This window comes from Euleptes europaea, chromosome 6 (assembly GCF_029931775.1).
Source record: "Euleptes europaea isolate rEulEur1 chromosome 6, rEulEur1.hap1, whole genome shotgun sequence".
In the NCBI taxonomy this organism is placed as follows: Eukaryota; Metazoa; Chordata; class Lepidosauria; order Squamata; family Sphaerodactylidae; genus Euleptes; species Euleptes europaea.
In genome coordinates, this window is record NC_079317.1 from 53631337 (window position 1) to 53654364 (window position 23028).

A 23028-nucleotide genomic window follows, 5' to 3' on the forward strand; every position below is an offset into this window, starting at 1 on the left:
CTCCAGTGCACAAAACCTCCTGGTGGTCCCTGGCCCAAGGTCAGTCCGGCTCTCCTCAACCTGGGCCATGGCCTTCTCAGCCGTGGCCCCTGCCTGGTGGGACACGCTGCCTGTGGTGAGAAGGACCCTGTGGGATTTCTCCCAGTTTCACAGGGCCTGTAAGATGGAGTTGTTCCTCCAGGCTTATGGTTGAAGGCAGCGATGCTTTTCTTGCATTAGAACTTACAAGGTTTTTAAAGCTGGGGGAAGGGAATGCGAGGATCAGGTTTTTTAAAAACCTTGTATGTGCCCGGGCAGCCTGATCTTGCAGTTTCCTGAACGGTGTATAAAGAATACACTAATGCGCCATGAGAGAAAACCTAAGGCATGTTTATGAGACACAAATGTCTATTCATAGAGGAGCCTGCTTGCTGCACACACAGCTGCGCCATTCCCGGCTGCAGTTCTGTCACATCTCTGCCCATTTCTTTATGGTTAGCAGCTTTGTGTACCATCTGCTTGCTGCTTCTCCCCAACAGCAGCAGCTGCAGCAGCCCTGAATCTTGTTTACACTGGCACAACATATCCTGGCTTGTATTTATCCCCCCAAAAAACAGTCACAATAGGATCGTGCATATATAGGGATCACACCTGTGCCTGAGCATACATTTGATGGACCAGCGAGCCACAGAAACACCGATTACCAACCTTTATTTATAAGCTTTCAGCACAGACGTGGCTCCTTAGCTTATGTCATGACTGAGGAGTGAAAGTAGGAAAGCTGCAAGAAGCCAGACAATTTGCTATTGTTATAGCAGACTTTAGGAGTTAGATTTTCAAACACAAAGACTCAAAACCAACTTTGGAAAAATCAGATTTATTATTTCAAATAGCTATTTGAGTCTCCAGACTCTGCCTTTCAGAGGCTTTTCAAGATGGAGCTGGAGCTCTAGATACAACTGTGTTCAGACTTATATAACCTCTTAATTAGCTCATTACAATATTTTAACTACACATATTACATCATAGCTTTTCATTGGGCTCAGAGGTTTAGGGGATGATCCATAGAATTTAGAATAACTTTCATTGGTTTTAATTATACAGACATCTTATTGGTGAATTATAAGACAGAAATTACCTGATTGGTCAAACAAACTTGTGCAAAGAGTCCATTGTTAATGCACCTGTTACTTTATCTGGTAACAATTAATCTTTTCCTCCCTAATAGTTCCCAGACATCTTGTCTGCTTTACTCTGTTTGTCGACCTTGGAAGAACAAGTACTATTGTATAGTTATCTAATTCTTGTCTGTTTTTAACTTCTAAACATATTTCTCCAGAGGCCCTCTGAGTTTGGAGTTTTAATAATATTTCTTATTTATTTATTTCTATTGTTAGAGGCCTGTTGGTTTTCTAAAAGCCTGCTGCTTCACTATAACGGAAGAGTTCAGTTGAAGTTGAAGTGGAGAACAATGTATGGTACCCTGAGCTCCTTGGAGGGAAAGCAACCTTAAAACACACTAGTTATAAGTCCAAGGCTAGCATTTGGAAGCCATAAAAAAATGACAACTTTCTCCCAAAAATCCAGAGGGCTAGCTGTGTTAGTCTATTGCAGCAAACAGGAGTTTTCTAGCACCTTGAAGACTGAATTATTGTGGTTTATACCTTTTTTCCCTTTAGCCATGTACATATGGGGTTGGCCAGCTGGGGATTCCCTCCTGAATCTGATGGAAGGCTTTATTCCATGAAAGCATGTGTCACAATAAACCTGATCATATTTAAGATGCCCAAAAGCTGTCTCTTCCCACCAACGTGTGACTGAAAAGTGCTTAAGGTTAGGCAATAAAATAATACAACCAGGAACCTGTGAGAAACTCAAAGAATCCCCCCCAAGCTTCCTCTTCTCGGTTTTTTTCCCTCACCCTTCTGCGTTACCCTCTTCTTTCTGCCACCTCCCCCCCCCATGTTTAGGTTGCTACCTCCTGCTTCCTGCCCTCCTGCCACATTTACTGCCACTGCTCCTCTCTCCACCCTGCCGCCTCCTCTTTCCTTCCCCCAACTTTCCTTCCCCGCCCCAGCAGGGGCAGCAGTGGTTGTGGCTACCATTTCTCTCCTCCCCACAATTACTGGGGTTGCTAAAAAATCCCCCAAATGGCAGCTGAGCATCCTGAAATCACATTTTTCAGCTGTTGGGGGGCGGGATCTTAACCCCCTCGCTATCTTATACAAAAGAAACGTTTTGGATTTCCTCTCCTCTTGTTTTTGATCTGCACCCTGGGGCTATGCTTCAGCATTAGATACGTTTAACAAGAAAGCATCTGGTTATATCTTTTTAATTATGCAGATATTATGGAAGTCAGATTAATGAGGCTGTGAATGTTGCTGTCCATATATATTTTCATTTCTCTTATGTGTTGTTGACTGATTATATTATTGCTGGCTGATTTCTGATCGTAATAAAATTGAGATATTAGAAAAAGTGTTAGATACCAAAAAATGTTGAATGTAGCAGCATCACATGAACCAAGGGTCAGGCCAAATAAGATGCTGAAAGAACTGTGAATGGATATATGTCCTAGTAAGTGAAGCATACAGGCAACATAAAAGTGAACTGTTCTTGCAATGGGGCAAGTAGCTGATCCAGGAGCTACATGAGGATGGGAAACCAGTATGGGGGTAGAGTTGAGTACCATCAGAGTTGCAATCCTGATATAAATTTGAGGAGAGGAGAACAGCTAATTAAAACCACTTGGAAGGTTCGTTCATGAACTCCTGCAACTTGTTTGGCATTGAAAAGTAGCTTTAAAAAATCAGGCCAGTAATAACCTAATAGCCAGGACAAGAAGAAGAGCTGGCTTTTATACCCTGCTTTTCTCTACCTTTAAGGTGTCTCAAACTGTCTTACAATTGCCTTCCCTTCCTCTCACCAGACACCTTGTGAGGTAGGTGGGGCTGAGAGTTCAGAGAGAACTGTGACTAGCCCAAGGTCACCCAGCAGGCTTCATGTGGAGGAGTGGGGAAACAAACCCAGTTCACCAGATTAGAGTCTGCTGCTCTTAATCACTACACCACAATGAAAGAAACCTGGCAGAGAATGTTGAGGGCAGTTTTATTTTATTAATACTCTGCTTTCCTCCCCAGTGGGGACCTAGAGCAGTTTACATAATTCTCCTCTCCTCCATTTTATGCTCACAACAATCCTGTGAGGTAGAGGTTAGGCTGAGTATGTGACTGGCCCAAGGTCACCTAGCTGGCTTCCATGGCAGAGCAGGGATGTGAACCTTGATCTCCAGGATCCTAGTTGGACAATCTAAACATAAACCATGTTGCCACCCTGCAAGGCCATCAGCTGCCTGCACCCAAGTATTCTCCATTGTGGCTTTTACTTGGTGGAACAGGCTGCCTGATGAGGTCAGGAAAGTACTCATGCATCTGCCATTCCACAGTATGTCTAAAGTGCAATTGTTCAGAAGGGCATTTTAAAGAAAAGGAACAGAACTGCAGTTTTAATGTCTGGGGGGGGGGGGACGTTTAGGAAGCTTTCTTATATTGTTCATATTATACTGTTTTTATTGCATGATTTCTAATCCAGTTTTATTGCATTGTTCTTTTTTAATGTTTCTAATTCACCTTCAGTTGCAGTAAGAAAGGTGGACTAGAAATGCAGTAACTAAACCACCAAATGCAGCAACTAAACTTTCAGAACCACTGACAGCAATTCAAAATCTATTAAAGAAAAATATCAGAGGGAGACTGTAAGTTGGGCTTCTAAGCCCAGTAAGAGCTTATAAAATATGGGGGTGGGGGGAAGAAGGAGAAAGGTTTAGTTTGGAAAGAACTTCTAGTGATTAATCCCCTCCGGCAACTCCTTGCGGAACCTTGGGATAGGTGGGTGGGTTAACTATGGTGCGTATGTGTACAAAGAGAAAAACCACAATAACAATACCAATAATTAACCAATACCAGTACCAATAAATTCTAAACCAAGAGGCATGTGGGGACATGGCTAGGTTGTCATTTGTTTGACCCTGTGCTGTCTTATGTTTTCCAATCCCCGTGTTCAAAAAATTTAACAAATGGGGTGACAGGGACAAACAAATGACAACCTAGCCATAAAGAAGGGGCGCTACCTCCTCCACCCACCTCCCTGGCTGAAAGAGTACGGTGTTGGCGCCGGAAGGCACGCCCACCACTCCACCTCTGACGGTGGGGCTCTGTTCTCCATGCTTCTGGAGGGTGGGCTGAAACCCCAGCTAGTGCTGGGGGGAGGTGAAGGAGGTTGGAGGGAGAAGGGGAGAGAGGCATGGGGTCCGGGGGGGCAGAAAGGTGCCGCTGTCGCTGCAACGCAGGGCCAGGCAGTGGCTTCTCCCGTCAGGGAGTTGACCCGGGTGCTGAAACGCACCAACAAGCACTCGCAACTGCTGCGAGGCTTAAAGTTGAAACAAATCACAATTGGAAAACCTGGGGAAGTTCTGGAAGTAGGTGGGTTGATCCCGCAGGCAGGTGACGACCATGCGTGTTGACTGGGGAGATTCGCTACATTTGCGGAGAATTGCAAGACAAAATGGCCATGCGTTTTCGACCAATGAAAACAAGAAGGAAAGGGTCAAAGATAAAGCAGCTCAGTAATGGAACTAAAACTATTAAATATGTACTTTAAGATACCGGTTAAAATTATTAGTCCTCCCTCCCTGGATACCATCTACCACATGATTAAAGAAGTGTGACATTCTTCTAAAATAAGAGCCCACAATTTACAAGAACTTACTTTATTTCCTTTTTAAATATACATATACAAGATTTTAAAAGGACCAGAACATTATACAAGGCTCAAATTTACATTTTTGCAATTAAAGAATATCAATATATGCATGTATGTAAATAAACTCTGCTCCTCTCCCTTATAATGCAAATCAGTGGCTTTACCACTGCGGGTTTACTGAATACAGATTATACTCACAGTGAACCAAACTGCATAGTAATCAATGAAATGAAAAATGACCTTCCATCCTTATCCAGCACACAAACCTTAAGCATATTCGCTAGCAAAGTTCAAACACATTAAAAAGTGAAGCCAGCTTGCTTCTTTTGCCTCCCTTTTCCTCAAAAAGAGGAAGAATTCTAATATAATTGGGACAAAAAACCTGACCAGTGCAACAATCCAGCAGGGACCTGTATGCGCATGGAAGCAGAGGCATCCTGGCCAAAACTCTTAGCTGGCAAGGAGATTGCACACTGCCTGACCTGACAGCTAGAACTGCACGTGTATATTCCTTAAAGGGAAGCTGGAATTCCAACAATTACTTCTTTGGGAGGAGAAGGCTGAACCCCCCCCCCCCCCCCCGCAAACAGCCAACTGTTGCCATTCTTGTTTCCTTTAAAGGGCAACATACACTCAGCCTCAGCTGTCACGCTTGCACACTGTTGAACTGGGGCCGTTTGTCTCTGTGTCAGTGAATGGCCATATCCATATGTGCTAGTCTTACTGGGTTCAATCCACCCCACTGTTAAGCATGTCTGGGTCCAATTTAAGTGAAAGAGAATTAATTATGCTGGTCAGATCATTCGCATTGTTTTCAAGAACTAATATATGATTTGACTGCTAAGGATCCCACAGTGAAAGTCACGGTCATCCCCTGCGTTAAACTTCTTGCCTCCTAATTAGCACATTTATACTCTAATAAGGACATCCTTGCCCCTCTCTAGGGCAGAGTTATTTCATATATTGGAAATATTCACACTAAAAAAAAAGATGCAGGATGTTGTATATGACCCTCCTGAATTAACATAGAAGTGCAACTGGGAACATGCCAAATCTATCGCAGCTGCAAAAGTTCAGCTATACTGTGAGTGAGTGTATATCTATGAAAAAAAGATGAATAACTCAAAAAGGTCATGATATCCTTGCTGAAGAATGAACATTGGCTTCTTTTTGTTTAGTACGCAGTACTGTTGGAACACTGCACATATGCCTCAACAGCAATATTTTTCGGAGGGGGGGAGAATCGGCTTTAAACCTCTGTTTAGAAGTCATCTGCAGAGTAATTTACTATTTAGTTTTTGGTTTTTTAAAAGAAAAAACAGGCAGACACCAAGGTGAACCAAGAACTCTTCATGGCAATATTCTACAGATAAGACAGGTTATAAAGCCTGTTTGCAATGCAAAGGGAAGCTTAAAGGATAAATAAACAACAGTTTTAGAGGAATTATCTGAATATCAACACCTTAATTAACATTCATGATCATCCTAGATTTGCTTTTAAACAGTGATAAATCTTCCTCAGTGCACTGAGATGAAGGATTATTGCACTGTGTGAAATCATGTGCCTCCTTTAATTAATCGTTTATTTTCATCCAAATTAATGATTCTTTTTCAGACAAATTAATGTTTCTTATCTTTCATCTTACATTTCAACCATATACCCCCCAAAAAAAAGGTAGGGTGGCCTCTTAATGCATCATCTGGATAGTTTAACCTTTAAGACAGGATAATTCCTACTGGTCGTGGACTGTAATAATAAAGAACTGAAGACGGGATAGTTCCCTGAAAGGTGAAGGTAAGAAGTGGCATGTTTATGATGAGTTTTTGCTGCAATCACAGCCTCCCTAAAAACTAATTATGGCTATAATAAGGAGGGAAAAGGGGCTCTGAAGCATTTCAGCGCCACTGTTCTAAAAAGAGAAAACAGTTACGTCTTCAGCAACAGAAAACAGCTTATGGACCCAGCATACCGCAACCAGACAACATACAGTCTCCATAGAACCAGAACATAAAACTCAAGGGAAACCCCTTTGTAAACACACTGAAATAATGTCCAATTTTTATTTATTCAGTCTAATATCCATTGTCCTCCAGATGATATGCTGACAGGAAAAGAGGTGCATATTTAAGTGGCTTGTTTCACTGCAGTCTGTGGGATGTGGTGGTCCACTGGGCGAGCAATATCTACATTGCGGCAGATAACATCTGACTACCATGGCCAGACAAAGTTAGCAGGTAGTGAAATTCTTGGACTTTGTGATGAGAGAGGCATGAAATATTAGTGGGACTACATTTATACTCAGTCGTCTTTTGGCTATCCTAAAAGCAAAACACTGATTTTCTGATTCAAAACCAACTGGAAATGTTCTTTACTTTCCCATAGATTTGAAAAGTGAACTGGCACTCACATTTGACTTTTCCAAATGCTTCTCATTAAATTCCACAGGGCAATCCTGCATAGTGCACTTCTCATTGTACTGCTTCATACTTAGACTACAGCTATAGTTTACGAGATGTCTGGAAACATTTCTTCCCCCAAAGAGTAAGCTGCAGACCAAGTAATCACAGACTTTCAAGTACTACTAAGGTGGAAACCAGATACGGAGAAAGTCCAAGTACACTGCTCTTGCGTCCAGATGCACCGACGCCATTTAAAGGGTCACATGTCATTTCTGAACTGCTGGTTACACTCAAAGGGAAAGCTTACTGATCCTTTATTGGGATTAAGATCACATCTAAGAATGACAAAAGGTGGTTTGGGGTATCAAAATTACACAAAGTACAGAATCAGGTGGAAAAATAACTTCAGCAAAATGTCTACTGAACATTCCATGTCTACTGAGCCCAGCCATTTGTGGTTCTAGTTGTTCAAAAAAATCACATTTGGAAAGCTGTGTGCACACGTGCTTTTCACACCAGGTTCACCTTGCTTAGAATCAGTTAATTATAAGACAGGAGCTTGGGTTGGGGTTTTCTCCTTAAGCAAACATCTTTGTCACTCCTTGTACGATTGGTCAAGAGACTCCGTCGTAATCCCACTCAGAAGGAACTGCTACTCAGATCAGCTGCCAGTTGAATCCAAAGAAGATCTGATTCGTTTCCTGGTTTCGAGCAATTTCCTCTATGATGCAATGCTGCAGCCACAGCAAGTGGAGTTTCCGGTACCGCTCATGACACAATTGCAGAGGATTGCCTCTTCTTCAAAAGAAAAAGAATACACACACACTGGATGTGAGAAACCGTGATACATTCTTCCCCATTCTGATCTGTTTTAACTTTGACTGGAGTAAGGCATCTACTAAGAGTGAACTCAGAGAAGTTTTCTATTAGTAAGTAAGTGACAGTATGGCCAGTTACCAGTCTCATCACAGAACCTTTACTAGCAACAAAAGCCTCTTCCTGTATGGAAGGCAAATATCAAGTTACTGGAATTGTGGTGGCAAATGCACCTTTCTGTTGGAAAGAAATCCAAATAGTGGTTTAAAATCACAAAGAAGGGTATTTAGTAGATTTGCCCATTGTTATAAAACAGCAATACAAAAACAGAAAAACAAGGGAGGTAAAGAGTTAGTGTGGTAAAGTCAGAGTGTCAAACAAACATCTGGAAGACCCAGGCTCAAATCCTCATGATGCCAAGGAAGATTTGCTGGGTGACGTTGGGTCTGTTTCTCTCGCTCTAACTTACCTCACACAGCTATTGTAAGGATAAAAATGGAGGAGATGACATTGATGTTGTAAGCTATTTTGGGATTCCATTGACAGAAAAACTGTGTCATAAATACATTTCATAAAGCAAAAATCCACTTACAACAGATTTGGGTCTGTTTCTCCATATTCATCTAGGTATGGTGCAGGATAGAAACAACCTCTGTTTTTTCCTGCCATTAGCATAAGTCTGCAGTCCTTAATTCTAAAGAAAAGAAAGCGGAAATAAAAACAAACAAAAATAGAGCCATGGTCAGCAAATGCTCTCAGTATCCAACTTTTAAGAAAATATAATTTGCTTACGCTGAAGCGGCAGCTTTAACATGGCTAAAAGACTGGATGGACTTATCTAATGTGCGTTTGTTAGATCTTGAAGGTTTCAACAATATAAGTGGATGGCATGGCTATTTATGGTACGATAAAATCAAGATACATGCATCATTTCGTAACCATATAATCAGGTCCGCTTTACTTCGTACTTGGATGAGATATAAACATATTTTTGAACCAGCAACACCAATGAGGATATCACCCCAAGAAATGTTGACATTACGCCCACTTAGACCGGATAAATTTATCACTTACCAGGATTTAACTAACTGGGAAGGGAAAAAATGCTCACTAAAAGACTTTCAGTTACTTAAAGAAGATTTACAATGGCTTCAATATTGTCAGATTAAATCAGTCTTTACACAAGATTTGAAAAATGGATTCTCTAAAGAAAAATCGCTTTTTCATAAGATGTTACTAGACAATGATACTCAACTGATATCTAAAATGTATAATCTTCTTTTAACAATATATTGTGAGCAGGAGACAATTAAACCAACAATGATTGATTGGGCTCAAAATGTGGGACATGATATTGTTTTAAATAAATGGGAAAGATTATGGTCAAAAGACCTGAAAGGAATAAATGCCCAGTCAGTTCGAGAAAATATCTATAAAATGATGTATAGATGGCATTTAACACCTAAGAAGATTGCAAGGATTTACAAAATGACGTCCCCTAAATGTTGGAAATGTAACAAGGAAGTTGGTTCTTTTTACCATATGTGGTGGACCTGTGACAAAGCCAAGGATTTTTGGGATATGATTTATAATGAACTAAGACTGATACTACAAAAAAATATACCCAAAATACCAGAAATGATGCTATTAAGTATGATACCTGATGACCTGTCAACACAAAGAAATTTTTTGATTTATGCTACAACAGCTGCAAGACTGCTTTATGCAGCAAAATGGAAAGGGGCAGATATTCCCGGGAAAAAAGACTGGATTATGAAAATGTTTGAACTGGTGGAAATGGCAAAACTTACAGCTATTTTAAATCAAAAAGACAATGTTCGATTTATGGGGGAATGGGAGGCTTGGATGAAATATTGTGAATATGAATTAAAACTGGGAAAAATGGAAGAATACTTTTTAATCTGATCTAGATGACACTTTTAATATTAAGAATTATAACCATTTATATCAACAGAGTATGTTATATGAAAGTTAAATGAAATTCAAATGAGTTTAAGAACAATTAAGATCAGACCATATTACGTGGGATAAAAATACTTTATTAAGAGGCAGACAGAGGTGATGGGGAAGTCAAAGAAATTTCCTTTATCTTTTCTTTCTCTTTGTAATGTTTATATGTTCTTAGTTATTATGGAAAATTTCTATTATAAAAACCAATAAAAATTAAAAAAGAAAAGAAAATATAATTTGCTGAGCAAAGCAAGCAAGCAACCCTTGGGTACTATGAAATAAGTTTCTTGAACTTAACTGGCCTGATTTGTAAAAAATATATATTCAGGATTGAACTCCTTTAAAGCAATAGAGGAACATTTTCCATAAGATTCAAAGTCTGAGATTGTTTCAGCTCCAAGACCACCAATCTTTCACCTTACCAGATAAAAGTGCATGAGTGTCACCATCAGGATCCTTCACCCGGCATTTGGTTCATCCTGCAGTACCTTTTCTGCTTACAAAAAGTGGCCCAGTAGTTGGCTTGCATTCCACACCCAGCCCCATGCCAGCAGGCAGGGCTTCTTACCCATTTAAAGACTGTCACTTTAGATATTGACTGACCGGAAAGACACTTATTAAAAATGATGACAGCAAAGGATTCTGAGGTCTTCCCTCAAGATAGATATTGTATTTTGAGATTCTCACAGTACCTCTTATTGTAACAGATTACTGCAAGAAGCCCGGCTCTCCAGGCTCACTCTGGGCCACGTTTGAAGCGCGGGGCCAGGGGGTGAGGGGGGAGCTTCTGGGATGGGTGCGGCGGTGCCGGGTGGCTCAGGGGGCAGAGCTGCAGTGGCCGGCACTGATGTGGCACTTCACAGGGGGTTGGGCAGGGGAGCTATGTGATCAGGGAGCTCAGGACTCCAGCCGGGCCTGCCCCCCTTGCTATTTAGCCAGTGCGGTGCCGCAGAGTCACCCTTCCATAAACAGCATCAGCTCTGCTGTTTTAAGTTTTGTAACCCTTTAAGGGGGAAAACTGGGTATCATTTCCTGCACCTCCACCTCAAAAAGCACACATTCCTTTGTAAAACTGGTTTTCTTTTGCACATGAGCTTTATGTTCTAGCTAGTCACCTACTTCAGAAAGATGCCCACTCCAGCTCCACAATCAGCAGAATGGAACGTGCAGGGACCGAACTCTTCCCCGTTCACCATCTCCTGACAGCAGGAGGTTAGAGAACACAACATAGCCCCACAGAACAAGCACATCACTGGATACTTGGGCTCATCATCTGAAGATTGCGGGCATCTGAAAAAATAAAGGTCACTAAAGACTACAGTCTGAAATCTACATGGAATTTAGAAGCACTACAGGAAACACAGCCAAGAGGACTGGCAACCAAAAACCTTCACCACCAAATTTTGACTAGAAGAAACCAAATGGAAGAACTCCTTCATAAGGTCCATGCCTACCCTCCTATATGTAGGATGAAAAAAACAGCTAAACTGATTTTGAAACCGGAATCACCCTCATATCAAAAAGTTAATTTAAGTGTAATCACTCCTCACAATGGGAGATATAGATTCCAATCCAAGAGCAACCATAGACTTTGTGGCCAGTCTTGGACATTTGATTCCCAATCTGCAACATTTGAATCAAAACAAAGAAATGGAAACAGTGATCTCCTGCTTCAGATGTTTTGTGAGGATCAGCACAAACTGCAAAGTACTTTGCAATTTTGAACATGAAGCCATAGTGATGATGTTGTATCCTTAAACATTTGTCACTGCTCCGCTAGAACCAACATTCCCCTTTCCAATACAAGAAATGTATTAGTGTACACTAATACATATATTAGGGGTTACTGTCTATTTTTATATTCTATACACAATTTTAATCTAAGTAGTTATTTTTGAAAAGAAACATAATCACTGAACTGTGGGACGCCACAGAATCCAACTCTTGCATGTTCATCTTACCAGCAGTACTAGAATATTCTTCCTGAGTATTCTAAGTGACACATTCTACCATCCATTTGTTCATGACAAGAATGAGAAAGAAAATCCTTGGGCTCACCCCCCCAATCCATCCACACAATGTGTGGAGACTGAAGTCTTCCAAACAAAGTAATCTTCAATCTCTGTATCACATGTAAAGGAAGGATGAAGGGACTGTGCACACGTCCAAGAACATTCTGGCTCATTCTCAGTTTTGTTCATGATGTCTGAATGCAGCCACATGAAACAACTTTGCTAGGCACTCTGAAAGAGCAGTGGAGCACTCCCAGTCTATTCTTGTGGCTTTATTGAACTTTTCTAAATACGAGCTAGCTTTTATCATAAAGATAATCTTTATTTTCATGCATTTATAGATCATGCTTTATCAAAATGCACCTCAGGTAGTTCCAGTAAAAAAAACACCAATGGAATGCAATAAAAGCAATTAAAACAATGTGCAACCATGAACAGCATAAAACATGCATAGAAGCAGAGGCAAAACACAGTAGAAAAGCATTCATCAGCATAAGAGCAATAAAATCACAATGGAAAGAGGCAGCTGTATATTTTTCTATTGGTCTAATCTCAGATGTTTGTTGTGTCAACTGCAAGTCTGGAAAATATGGATAAAGATTATTGCCCTTCTAAGATGAGATGAACAGCCCCAAAGTTAAAGTGTTGTGGCGCTTTACCTATAGCCTGCCTCTCAACACTAAGTCAAAAGTTTGCTAAAATCTTGACTGCTTGGAGCCTGGCTCTTGTGTATTTGACTTTTATTACTGCTTTAAAATAAGCTGGTCAGGTGATCCTTTGTTCCCTACCAACTTTCTAGTTCTGTCCAGTGGCCAACACAATTCTTCCATATGTTAACCTTTCAAGCTCAGGATTTCCCTTGGAATTTTTTTTACAACTGTTCAGAAACTTGGTCTAAAATACAATGGTCAGGAGTTGGCTACAGGGACTGTGTCATCCCTCTGTTGAAGTATCTGCACTGGCTGCCCATCTGTTTCTGGGCATAATTCAACATGCAGGTTTTTACTTTTAAGGCACCAAATGGCTTGGGTTGGGATATGTGAAGAGCTGCTTCTTCCCTAGTGTCCAGCCCACTAGTTAAGATCATCTTTTGAAGCTCTCCTCTCAATGTTCCTGCTTGCAGATATGAGTTTGGTGGCAAACAGAGATAGGGCTTTTTCAGTGGTGGCACCTTGCTTCTGGAATGTTCGCCTCCTTGAGGCTCTACTGGTATATATTACTGTATTTTAGGCACCAGGCCAAAACATTTCTTAGTAGCCAAGCTTTTAACTCATGTTTCACCTCCTTCACCATCTACTTCTAGGGTGAGGATGTTTTACAATGTTACTTTTGACTGGATATTTTATGCTTGACTATGCTGTTTTTATGCCCCTGTCTAATTTTTATGGCTTATTATTGAAAATTCTTATATTGTTATGATTTTGTGAGCCAGGTTAAGAAGATCTCTGGAAAATTAGCATATAAATTTTCCATATAAGATAAATTTTATAATTAAGCTAGATGGAAAACCCTGATCTTGGAAGGTTAATTTAATATATTTTTGCAGTACTATCTCCTGCATAATTGGTAAAGTAATACTCTATAACTTTTTCCTTTTGTACAATTATATCTTATATGTCTATTATGGCAAATTTTGTAATATAAAGAAAATCTGTAAAGAATTTTTAAAAAGACCTCTGGTTCTCACCTGAACTGAGAGCCTTGATTCAAAAGGCAGCTGTAGTCTTCTGGGAGTTCAACTAATTTATTTCTTTTCCTTGGATATCTAGTTCGTGCACAAAAAATAGTCCAGGATACAGTTATACACCAAACAACAAAAACGGCACTATTGTTCTGTTGAACTTAGTATCATTATCTTGTGCAAGATTAAAATATTTTTGTGGCAGTAGGAGAGTCAAAGACAAGACAGCTATGATCCCTAAAAGTAGGATTCAATAGGTATTGTTAACTATAAACTTCTGAAAACCTTAGCCTGCATCCACACATCCTTTCTGAACTATGGATATTGAAGACTTCCTTGATCCTAAGAAGACAGTTTGTTATGATGTCTGAGAATTAAACCATGATTTGGAATCCTGGTTTGCAAGCAAAAGAACAAGCCATAGTTCGTTGCTTCACCCAATTCAAATGTCATAGCAAACTGGTGTTTCTTGGAAATATGGTTTCTTCAATATTTTAACTGCACCCACAAGGGAAAGAGGGAGCAAGGACTTCAGAAATCTGTTTTCATAACAAACCACGGTTTTCTCATTGCATCCGAATGAAGCCTAGGAGTCCAATGTGAAACTTGTACATCAGGTTAATTATTACAATTATAAAACCAACTGGAAAAATTAACATAGCCTAGTGCCTTATTTTTATAGATAATGACCACAATCCAGAGAATCATGCAACTAGCTTCCTGTTCACTGTGAGGCCTCTATGTTGTGGTTCTCAAAAAACATACTTGTATGCTACAAAGCAAACCATTTTGAAATTCTGGGGAGTCTCAGAAGCAGATTGTAAAACACATAAGGCACTGCGACTCCAAGAGAAAAGGCCTGGCTGGATATGCAGATGCCTCCTGTCTATATAAAGTATGCCTCAGAATATTAGGATAACAAATGGGGCATTGTCACATCTAAATTTGCAAGGGTCTGGCTTTTAAACTTATTTCTGGCTAGGAATAGACTACTCTCTTCTGAGACCTGGTTGGGGGGGGTAGATGTATTCGTTACATCTAAAATTGCAACGAATAAGCAGAGTAGATATTGCTTGACTTGTGGTAATTGGTGGGTATCTTGAGACATCTGTTATTTCCTATCTGCGCTAGTCACAACCCCCTCTGTGTCAGTACAAACTGAAGCACACAGAGGCTGAACACTGGTAAATTGGACTATTGCCCTGGCACGGTACTAACAAAAAGAACAGGATGAGGCAAAAAGGGTGGTAAAATGGACAACGTTTTGACATTTTATCACTAAAGAATTCCGTTACTTCACTTAAAATATTGTTCAAAGGGATAAAACATACTCTAGATCTGGATATTCAGATCTCTGCAACCAAGACAAATGCTGCTGCAGAATTAAAAGAAACTAACCTTATTGTAGTACGTTCCCCCTTTAGAAAGCTTAGTACAGCAGGGTCTGCACACCACCTATGAGAAAAATTCTTTATCAGGTAAATAATATGTTATAGAACTGTCTATTACTGGTTAATTTTTTTTCTTTCAAGGCGCTTCTGTAATTCTTCCACGGCTACTTGCTCTTATAAACATTTATAAATGTTGTTTTCTGCTTCTCTAGTCATGTTCCTCATTTTTGGTTTGCTAGCTTAGGAAGATACTTTCTCGATAAAATCTTGGAAAGGATTTTCGTCCCTCCTCCCAATCATCTTTTAGATTTGATCCAAGAACTTTGTCTTCCCCTGAGCTACATTAGAGGGATCTCGCTTTCTCAGGGATATTACAGACTCCTCTCTGAATCCCCCCCACCTCAAAAATATCAGTCTGTAGTACTAGCAATGATAAACTAAACCTGCTCCCTGCTTCCAGTGTTCTGTTCAATGGATGCAAAGGCATCGGGACAACTGAAAAGCACTAACTTTTATTAATTACATATTTAATTTATTTTAAACATTTTAATCTACGTTTAGACTTTGGCTGTTCAATTACTCATACTTCTCTACCCCATACACATTTACAGCCAAGACATCATAACAAATCGGGCTACAGGCCTGGCTATTTCTTGGCTCACTTGTCCAAGTCCTCTACAGTTATTTCCTTCTCCTAGAACAATCTTATGCTATGAAAATATACCAAAAAACCTACAACCCATTCTCTGAACCGCAGCAGCTCATACCTCTGGAGTAGGGGCTCTACTACATTCCAATATTGTTGGAAAAGCAGAAACAAATTGGTGGGTAGAGACAAATAACCACAAAGTGCCTTGAAGTGATTTTCCTCAGAAACTGTAAAGGAAGAAGAATATACTGAACACACAGTTGACTGAAGAAATTTAACAGACTTTTTAATTAAAAATTAAATCTTCTGCAGAGTTAGAAAAAAGTGCATCCCGGATATAACGGTAAGAAGCTAGAGAAAGAAGAGAGACAGTGGTCAGGTTAAGGTGACCCCCACCCTTCCTTTAAATTTTTTATTAGTTAATAGAAAAGAAATTACAAAACCAAACTAGACACAACGTACAATACACTCTAACTCATACATAAAAACACATATCCAACCTTCCAAAAAGTGCCATATATTAACTACATTCTATAACAGCTAGGTTAGTAAGAGTATCCAACTTAAAAACCCTATTATAAAGAGCTCCGAAGACGCTTAATTGAAATATTATGCACTACCTGATAGTTTTTTGGAATTGATCTTTTTATTTTACTATTCCTCAACCACTGATTTAAGTTTTTTTTATATAGATATGGTGCCCCCCCTTTTGAGTGAGAAATCCTGAAGATTCAAAACAAACTTGTCTTGTAGAAGGTAATATACAGGGATGTCATATTGAAGGCTGCCAGTTTATTCACTGTGAAAGTTAAAAGTGATGGTTATTCTGAATATCCAAGCTAAAAGTTTATTCGCGAAAAATGTGTACATTGGGTGGGAGGCATTCACATAAATCATTTTCTAGGTTTGAAAGTTCTTAGTGCAGATGGTGGCTTCTGCTTTGGGAGAGCCATTTAGACTGCAAGGGTGGCTAGAAAGCCTGTCAGCGGCACAGATGAAAGAGGCCCAGTTCAGTTTGCATTACTGCCCAAGGCGCTGAGGTTATCTTTAAAATGTGTACTTTGGCCACCTTAGTTAATTCAACCACAAAAAAGGAAGTATTCAGAATACTGCACCACAGTCTTATTACTCCAATTAAAAAATGCAATTAATGATGAAACAGTTAGACATCTATCCATGAAACTGGAGATTCAGGAAAAGAACTGGTTGTTAACCATTTTGCAGCCAACCTTTGTTTTTCTAGCAGACTTCTACTTTAATCTTAATTTGGTCTGTCTTTTTTTGGGGGGGGGTCACTATACTCCTTTACTTACCCAACAAAAGCTCCTCAGGTGGCGGCACTCCCAGCAAATAATGGAAGAACAGAGCAGCACTACGCAGGTAGGATGAGATTCCCTTCTTAATGCAATCCCACAAATACCAGCCTGGAACAGTCGGTCTATACCAACTGCAACACAGAACAAACACATGCATTTTAACACTTTGCTGGAACTCTCAACAAGATTTGAAAATATGATACAAAGATTATTCTGTGCCTGCGTGTTAGCTCAGAAACTTGGCTAGGACAAAAAAATGTAGTCTGAGAAATTAAATAACTTATCCACAATTGGTATTTTATATGGAGGCTGCCATAAAATCTTGATGGTAGTCACTAAAAAGTGACTCTTGCTGACAGATTCTCACCCTGTCCAGGTTTGGTGTGAATCATGTGCACCTGAGAGTTTAGTGAGGAAAAACTAAGGGTAAAAACCACTACAGGAACTTATTCTGTAAATGAGCACAGGATTGCAACCTAGTTGCACTATATTTTAAGGTCTAGCTTTGCCTCAAAACAAATGAAACGGCCATATACTGAGTCAGACCATCAGTCTATCATGGTCTGTATTGGTAATTAACTGGCAGTGGCTCTCTTCTGTTCTATAAAACATGAAAGAACTGAATACACTCCTTTTCTCTCAAGAAATGCTTCAGAGATGCTACTTACCCCTTTGTGTATCTACAAATTTCTTTACTAAAGGAATCCACAGCATGTGCCTCTTCACTGTCTTCCTGTGCCTGAGCAGAGGGGCAGTCTGTGCAAGAAATGGCTGAATCTAAAAAAAACCAACCCAAAATATAACATTTACCATTTTTCATGTCCTATACTTCATCTTTCCTTACTCTTTTCCTAAGAATATGTTCAAACCATTTCTAATCTGAAGACAGAAGCATCAGAGTAGACTATAATTTGTCTCATTCCTTTAATGTTCCCTTAAGTCCCAAAAGATATGCATGGAAAACAGACAGCAAACAGGTTTCTATAGCCAACACCTTAACATTGATGAGGCAAGTGTCCTCACACCGCTGACGAGTGCAAACATGGATTGGGATGGTTGCAAGGACTGACCTTATCAAGCCAAAACTTAGTAATCCATCAGCCTCAGATTCAGGATGAGTTACCACATACAAATAGGGGTAAGGGGTAACCGGCTTGCACTTTATTCAGGGTAGCTGCTATACAGTGACAGAAATACCTGGTTAACAGGAACCAAAGCAGACATGAAGTTTATGCAGCCCCCTTAATATCTAATATAGGAAACTCTCTGTCCTCCTGAAGCACATTATCGAGTTAAGCAACAGCAGACTTGCCAAGTTATACCTGACATTCTAAGTATCCATGGCAGTGTCTTAGATGGCCATAATATTATAAAGTAAACTACTAAACCTTCTCTTAAGACTGAATCCTATGGAACTTTCCCAACAATAGCAGAACTTTTTTCTTGCTTGTACCATAGAAAGAGTCTGTTGAATCAAACGCAAGTATCACCATTAAGCCAAACCCAATATTTTTAGCAACGGCTGGCTTGCATACACATATGTATGGACAACTCCATCACTTATCAAATGTGGCACCTTTGATAGTTAGATATGGGAGTCTTTTTATTTAATTACAGTTTTGGCTGATTCTTGCGTAAACAGTTTTCGTACTTAATTGATGCTGTTCTTCTACTGTTTTCTTGTTTTGGCAATCTTAATTACTAATTTTACTGTATTTGGTTCCATATGGTCGTTTGTATTACGATAGGACATTTTGGAGGACATGTATTCATAGGGTCACCACGAATCAGAAGCAACTTGACGGCACTTAATACACACACACACACTATGTAGGACACTAGCATATTTTTGTTCAAATGGAGTAAACACAGTTTAATAATGTAAGATTTTTAAAACCTTTAAGAAAATAAAAGCACTTGCACAGATGTATAATGTTGAGATATTAGGGAATCAAGGGGGGAATGTTTTGACTTTCTTCTTCCCCACCACTATTGCTGTTGCCTCACTTGTCCCTGTTCTCCTTCTTCTAGCTAACCCATAGGAAATGATTTTAAGCATTTGGGAGACATCCTAGGCTCCTGCTCAAAAAAACGAAATAAAATAAAGAATAAAAATGATTTTACACCATGTTATCTAAAAAAACACACCCATATCTAAAAGGTAACCTTACTTGCTGTGGAGGTGAGAATAATCTGTGTAATGTGTGCCATGGTAACCAAATGGAAGAGGTAGAGATGATTACAGGCAGAGCTAATAGATGAAGGTTGTAGGTCTACAGCATCCTCCCAATACAAAGATGGAAATGATAATATAGCACCAACCTAACAGAACAAAAGAGACACAACATTAGACAGACCACAGGATTAGCATCTGTACACAATAAATCTCAAAATTTAAAAGGATTAGTGTCATAAGACGCCAACCACTTACCAAAACATGAAACAGATCTATATCAAGAAGGGATGGAGTATCTTCTACTTTTAAACCAGGCAGAACAACTAGAAGAGCAAAACGTATCGTTTACAGACACTGTGGCCCTCTTGCTTCAGTAAAAGTATGACACAATGAAAACAAAATTTCTTTTATTTCTTGTCAACCACTTCTCTCACCCCTCTCCCCCATCATGTTCACCAGACAGGTAAAAATAACTTGTGTTTTCCTTCTGAATAATGTAATTCTGCCAGTGGATGCTAGTTCCAAGGGCCAGTCCACAAGATGTATCTTCATGGTACGTTTTTAATAAGTTGAACATTACCTCCTAGGAGACACATAAGATGCTGCTGGATCAGGCTCTGTGGTAATGTAGTTCTCTGAGCAGCCGCAAACTGCACTAGTGCTTTAAGTCCACTGTGCTGGAATTGAAGTACAGGGAAGAAGAATTTCATTAAAAAGAACTGTGCTTGCAAGTCCTTTTTCTTAATTTTTTTTAAAAAGTCTGCCTTCTAGTAGCTGACGACTGATACCACCTAGAACACTGCATAATAAAATTCCCAATAAACCTTTAATGGCATATCCAATATTACAAAGAAGAAAAAACAGTATAAATACAACTATCAGCTAAAAAAGCTAAAACAAACATAAAATCATAACACAGAGTTTCCCAAATTTTTCATTGTTAACACATTGACTAAGAAATTGGCCACCGCCACAGTGATCTCTATTGTTGTATCATTCAATAAAATTTGACATTTTATTTCATTAGGAAGATAATATTTAGAATGTATCCAAGTATTTAACCATTTCTTCCTAGCGGATGCATATAATGAGCAATCTAGCAATATGTGCTCGATTGAGTCCAAAGAGTTGGAGCCACATTCACATTTCCGTTCATGTTTAGGAATATTTTGAAACCTTCCATATAACAACTTCGATGGGAAGGCATTTACTCGCGCAAGAGAAAAGACTGCGATGGCTAGGACTATCAAGATTGTATAGATAATAGGGGATACATCCCACAACATTCTTAAGATTTAATATAGCTGATGAACAGACAGGGGGTTGAGACGGCTGTATTTTTTGAAGTTCAATATCTAAAAGCCTCTGTTTAATCGTCTTAAAAATATAAACTTCCAAGGAGAAAGTTAACTCCTCCAGGGAAATGCCAATGGATCTTTTTTTAGATCGAATTTTATGATCCCAAGAGGTATTATAAATTTCCTTTAATAAAAAAGACAGAAGCGAACCATCATCAGTATTAAAATACAGTTTAAGCCAATAACGAAGAGTTAACATCCATGCCTTAGTTTGAATTAAATTTAATCCTAATTCAGAACACAATGCATAATAAGAAACACAGTTTGGGAAGCCCATAATTTGTCTAAAAAAAGATGCTTGAATCGCCTCTACTTCATGATTAAAAGCGTTAAACCATATAGGAACCCCATAAAGAACCTGAGGTAAAATTTTAGAGTTAAAAACTTTAACAGCGGCAGGAACAAATTGATTTCCTTTGGAAAAAAAGAAGGCTTTTAATTGATTGGAAGACAATTTCCCCAGATTAATAGACCTTCTCCTATGAGTTGCCCACTGAAGGTTAAAATTAAATGTAATGCCCAAATATTTATAACATTTAACTTGTTGGATCTTGTTCTTACCAATATGCCATCTATAGGAGACCCACTTTCTATTAAAAACCATAACACTGGACTTGGAATAATTAATTTTGAGCTCATTTAGGCTGCAGTATTTCTCAAAGGCCATCAAATAACGCTGAAGACCAACTTTGGTAAAAGATAGAATTGCCGTATCATCTGTGTATAGAAGGCAAGGCACTGCTCTGCCACCTAATTTGGGAGGGTGGCCGTCCACAGACTCCAACGCTCCAGGCAGATCAGAAAGAAATAAATTAAAAAGAAGGGGGGCAAGAACACACCCTTGTTTTACACCCTTGTTGGATGGGATTTTGTCAGTAAGAAAACCATTTGAAGAAAATTTGACCCGGCACGAAGTACCAATGTGAAGTTTCTTCAAAAGGATTAAAAGGCGCTGATCTATTCCTAGATTGCTCAACTTAGCCCAAAGTTTGTCTCTTATAACTGAATCAAATGCACTTTTTAAATCAATAAAGGCAACGTAAAGTTTCTTCGTGCCAATTTTCATATACTTCTCAGCCAGGGTTAGTAAAGTTAAACAATGGTCCAAGGTTGATTTATTTTTAGAGAATCCAATCTGTTCAGGTCCAATAATATTGTTGTCCTTTACCCAGTAGCGCAAGCGCTGTTCTAGATGTTTCGCATATAGTTTGCCAGTTACAGATAAGAGACTAATAGGACGGTAGTTGTCTGGTATTTTAGGATCCCCTTTCTTGTAGAGTGGAATTATTATTGAATTTAGCCATGAATCTGGTAAAATGCCATATAAATCAATAGATGTAAAAAGTTTGGCAAGAACAGGAGCCCACCAGTCAGTAAACCCCTTAAAAACTTCTGCAGAAAGACCGTCAGGGCCAGGGGCTTTACAAGATTTCAAACTACCTATCAAGTCAATAATTTCCTCCTCTCTAATGGGAGGCCATCTGGGGATGTGAGGGGGTATAATTATTTCAGGAGAGGGTTCATCATTGCTATATGAATTTAAAAGTTTGGAAAAATGGTCCACCCAAATTTGAGGGGCTATATCAGCTTCAAATAGGGAATTGTTTTTGGATGAATTTACAAACGTCCTCCAAAAAGTCTTACTATCCTGAGATTTAAGATAAGGAAGCATCTGAGACCATAAATGATGGAAATAGGCTTTCTTCTTCCTCGTAACTAAATCTTGAAATTGCTTTTTAAAGGAGAAAAAAATACCTAGTCTGTCATATGGTGTATCAAAAAAAAGATCCTTAAACAAAACTCTGATTTGTCTTTTAAGTTCTAAGCACTCTTTGTCAAACCATGGACATTGCTTGGGAGAGCCAGTCCGTACAGGCTCAGCCAGTGAAGAGCAAAGCAGCTCAGTCTGGGCAAATGACAAAAGTATCTCAGAGTGAGAATCAGAATTCAAAATCATACTTTCCTGAGTAAGAAGTGTCTCAGAATAGAGAAGAGAGGAAAAAGAATTTTTCAAGGATTCAGACCACTTGATTCTTTTAAGAATCATATATGACTGTGAATCAACTAATGGTTCTTGAGAATAAGCATTTTTATGTAAACGGCCCAAGGAAAGCAAAAGCGGAGAGTGATCACTTTCCGGACGGAAATCAACAATAACAGATTTAACAAGGGATAAAAAACGGGGATGGCAAATACCATAGTCGATCACACTTCTCCCTTGACGGGAGTTAAATGTGAAAAAATGAGAGGATGGAAATTGTATCAAGCCATTAAGAGTTAACAAATTCTGAGCAATACAGAACTCAATTAGTTTGTACCCCACATTATTAGAGCGTGTATCCTGTGAGTAGCGGGGGAAACCTAGCTGCGGGGGTAAAGGTTCAGAGTCAATCAGACCCAGAGTAGAAGCCCAAAACAAAGGGTTGGAACCAATTCTTGCATTAAAATCACCCAAAAGAAACACAGGAATCTCAGGGTATTTATGGACAATATCAGAAACAAAATTGGACAAATTTAA

At 39.3% G+C, this 23028-nt stretch overlaps 1 protein-coding gene across 1 annotated transcript in view; it reads right to left on the minus strand.

The window, feature by feature from the left end:
• Positions 1-7738: 7738 nt before the first annotated feature.
• Positions 7739-23028, minus strand: part of UBR1 (ubiquitin protein ligase E3 component n-recognin 1) — an 87647-nt gene continuing 72357 nt past the window's right edge. Inside the window, exons 37-47 of the mRNA XM_056851173.1 lie at positions 19733-19829; positions 19408-19475; positions 19148-19298; positions 17645-17753; positions 16974-17107; positions 15779-15887; positions 15019-15075; positions 13627-13704; positions 11047-11217; positions 8549-8650; positions 7739-7938 (exon numbers count right to left, since the gene is read on the minus strand). Coding sequence (XP_056707151.1) covers positions 7797-7938; positions 8549-8650; positions 11047-11217; positions 13627-13704; positions 15019-15075; positions 15779-15887; positions 16974-17107; positions 17645-17753; positions 19148-19298; positions 19408-19475; positions 19733-19829 — 1218 coding nt within the window. The 3' untranslated portion in view covers positions 7739-7796. The remainder of the gene's footprint in view (positions 7939-8548; positions 8651-11046; positions 11218-13626; positions 13705-15018; positions 15076-15778; positions 15888-16973; positions 17108-17644; positions 17754-19147; positions 19299-19407; positions 19476-19732; positions 19830-23028) is intronic.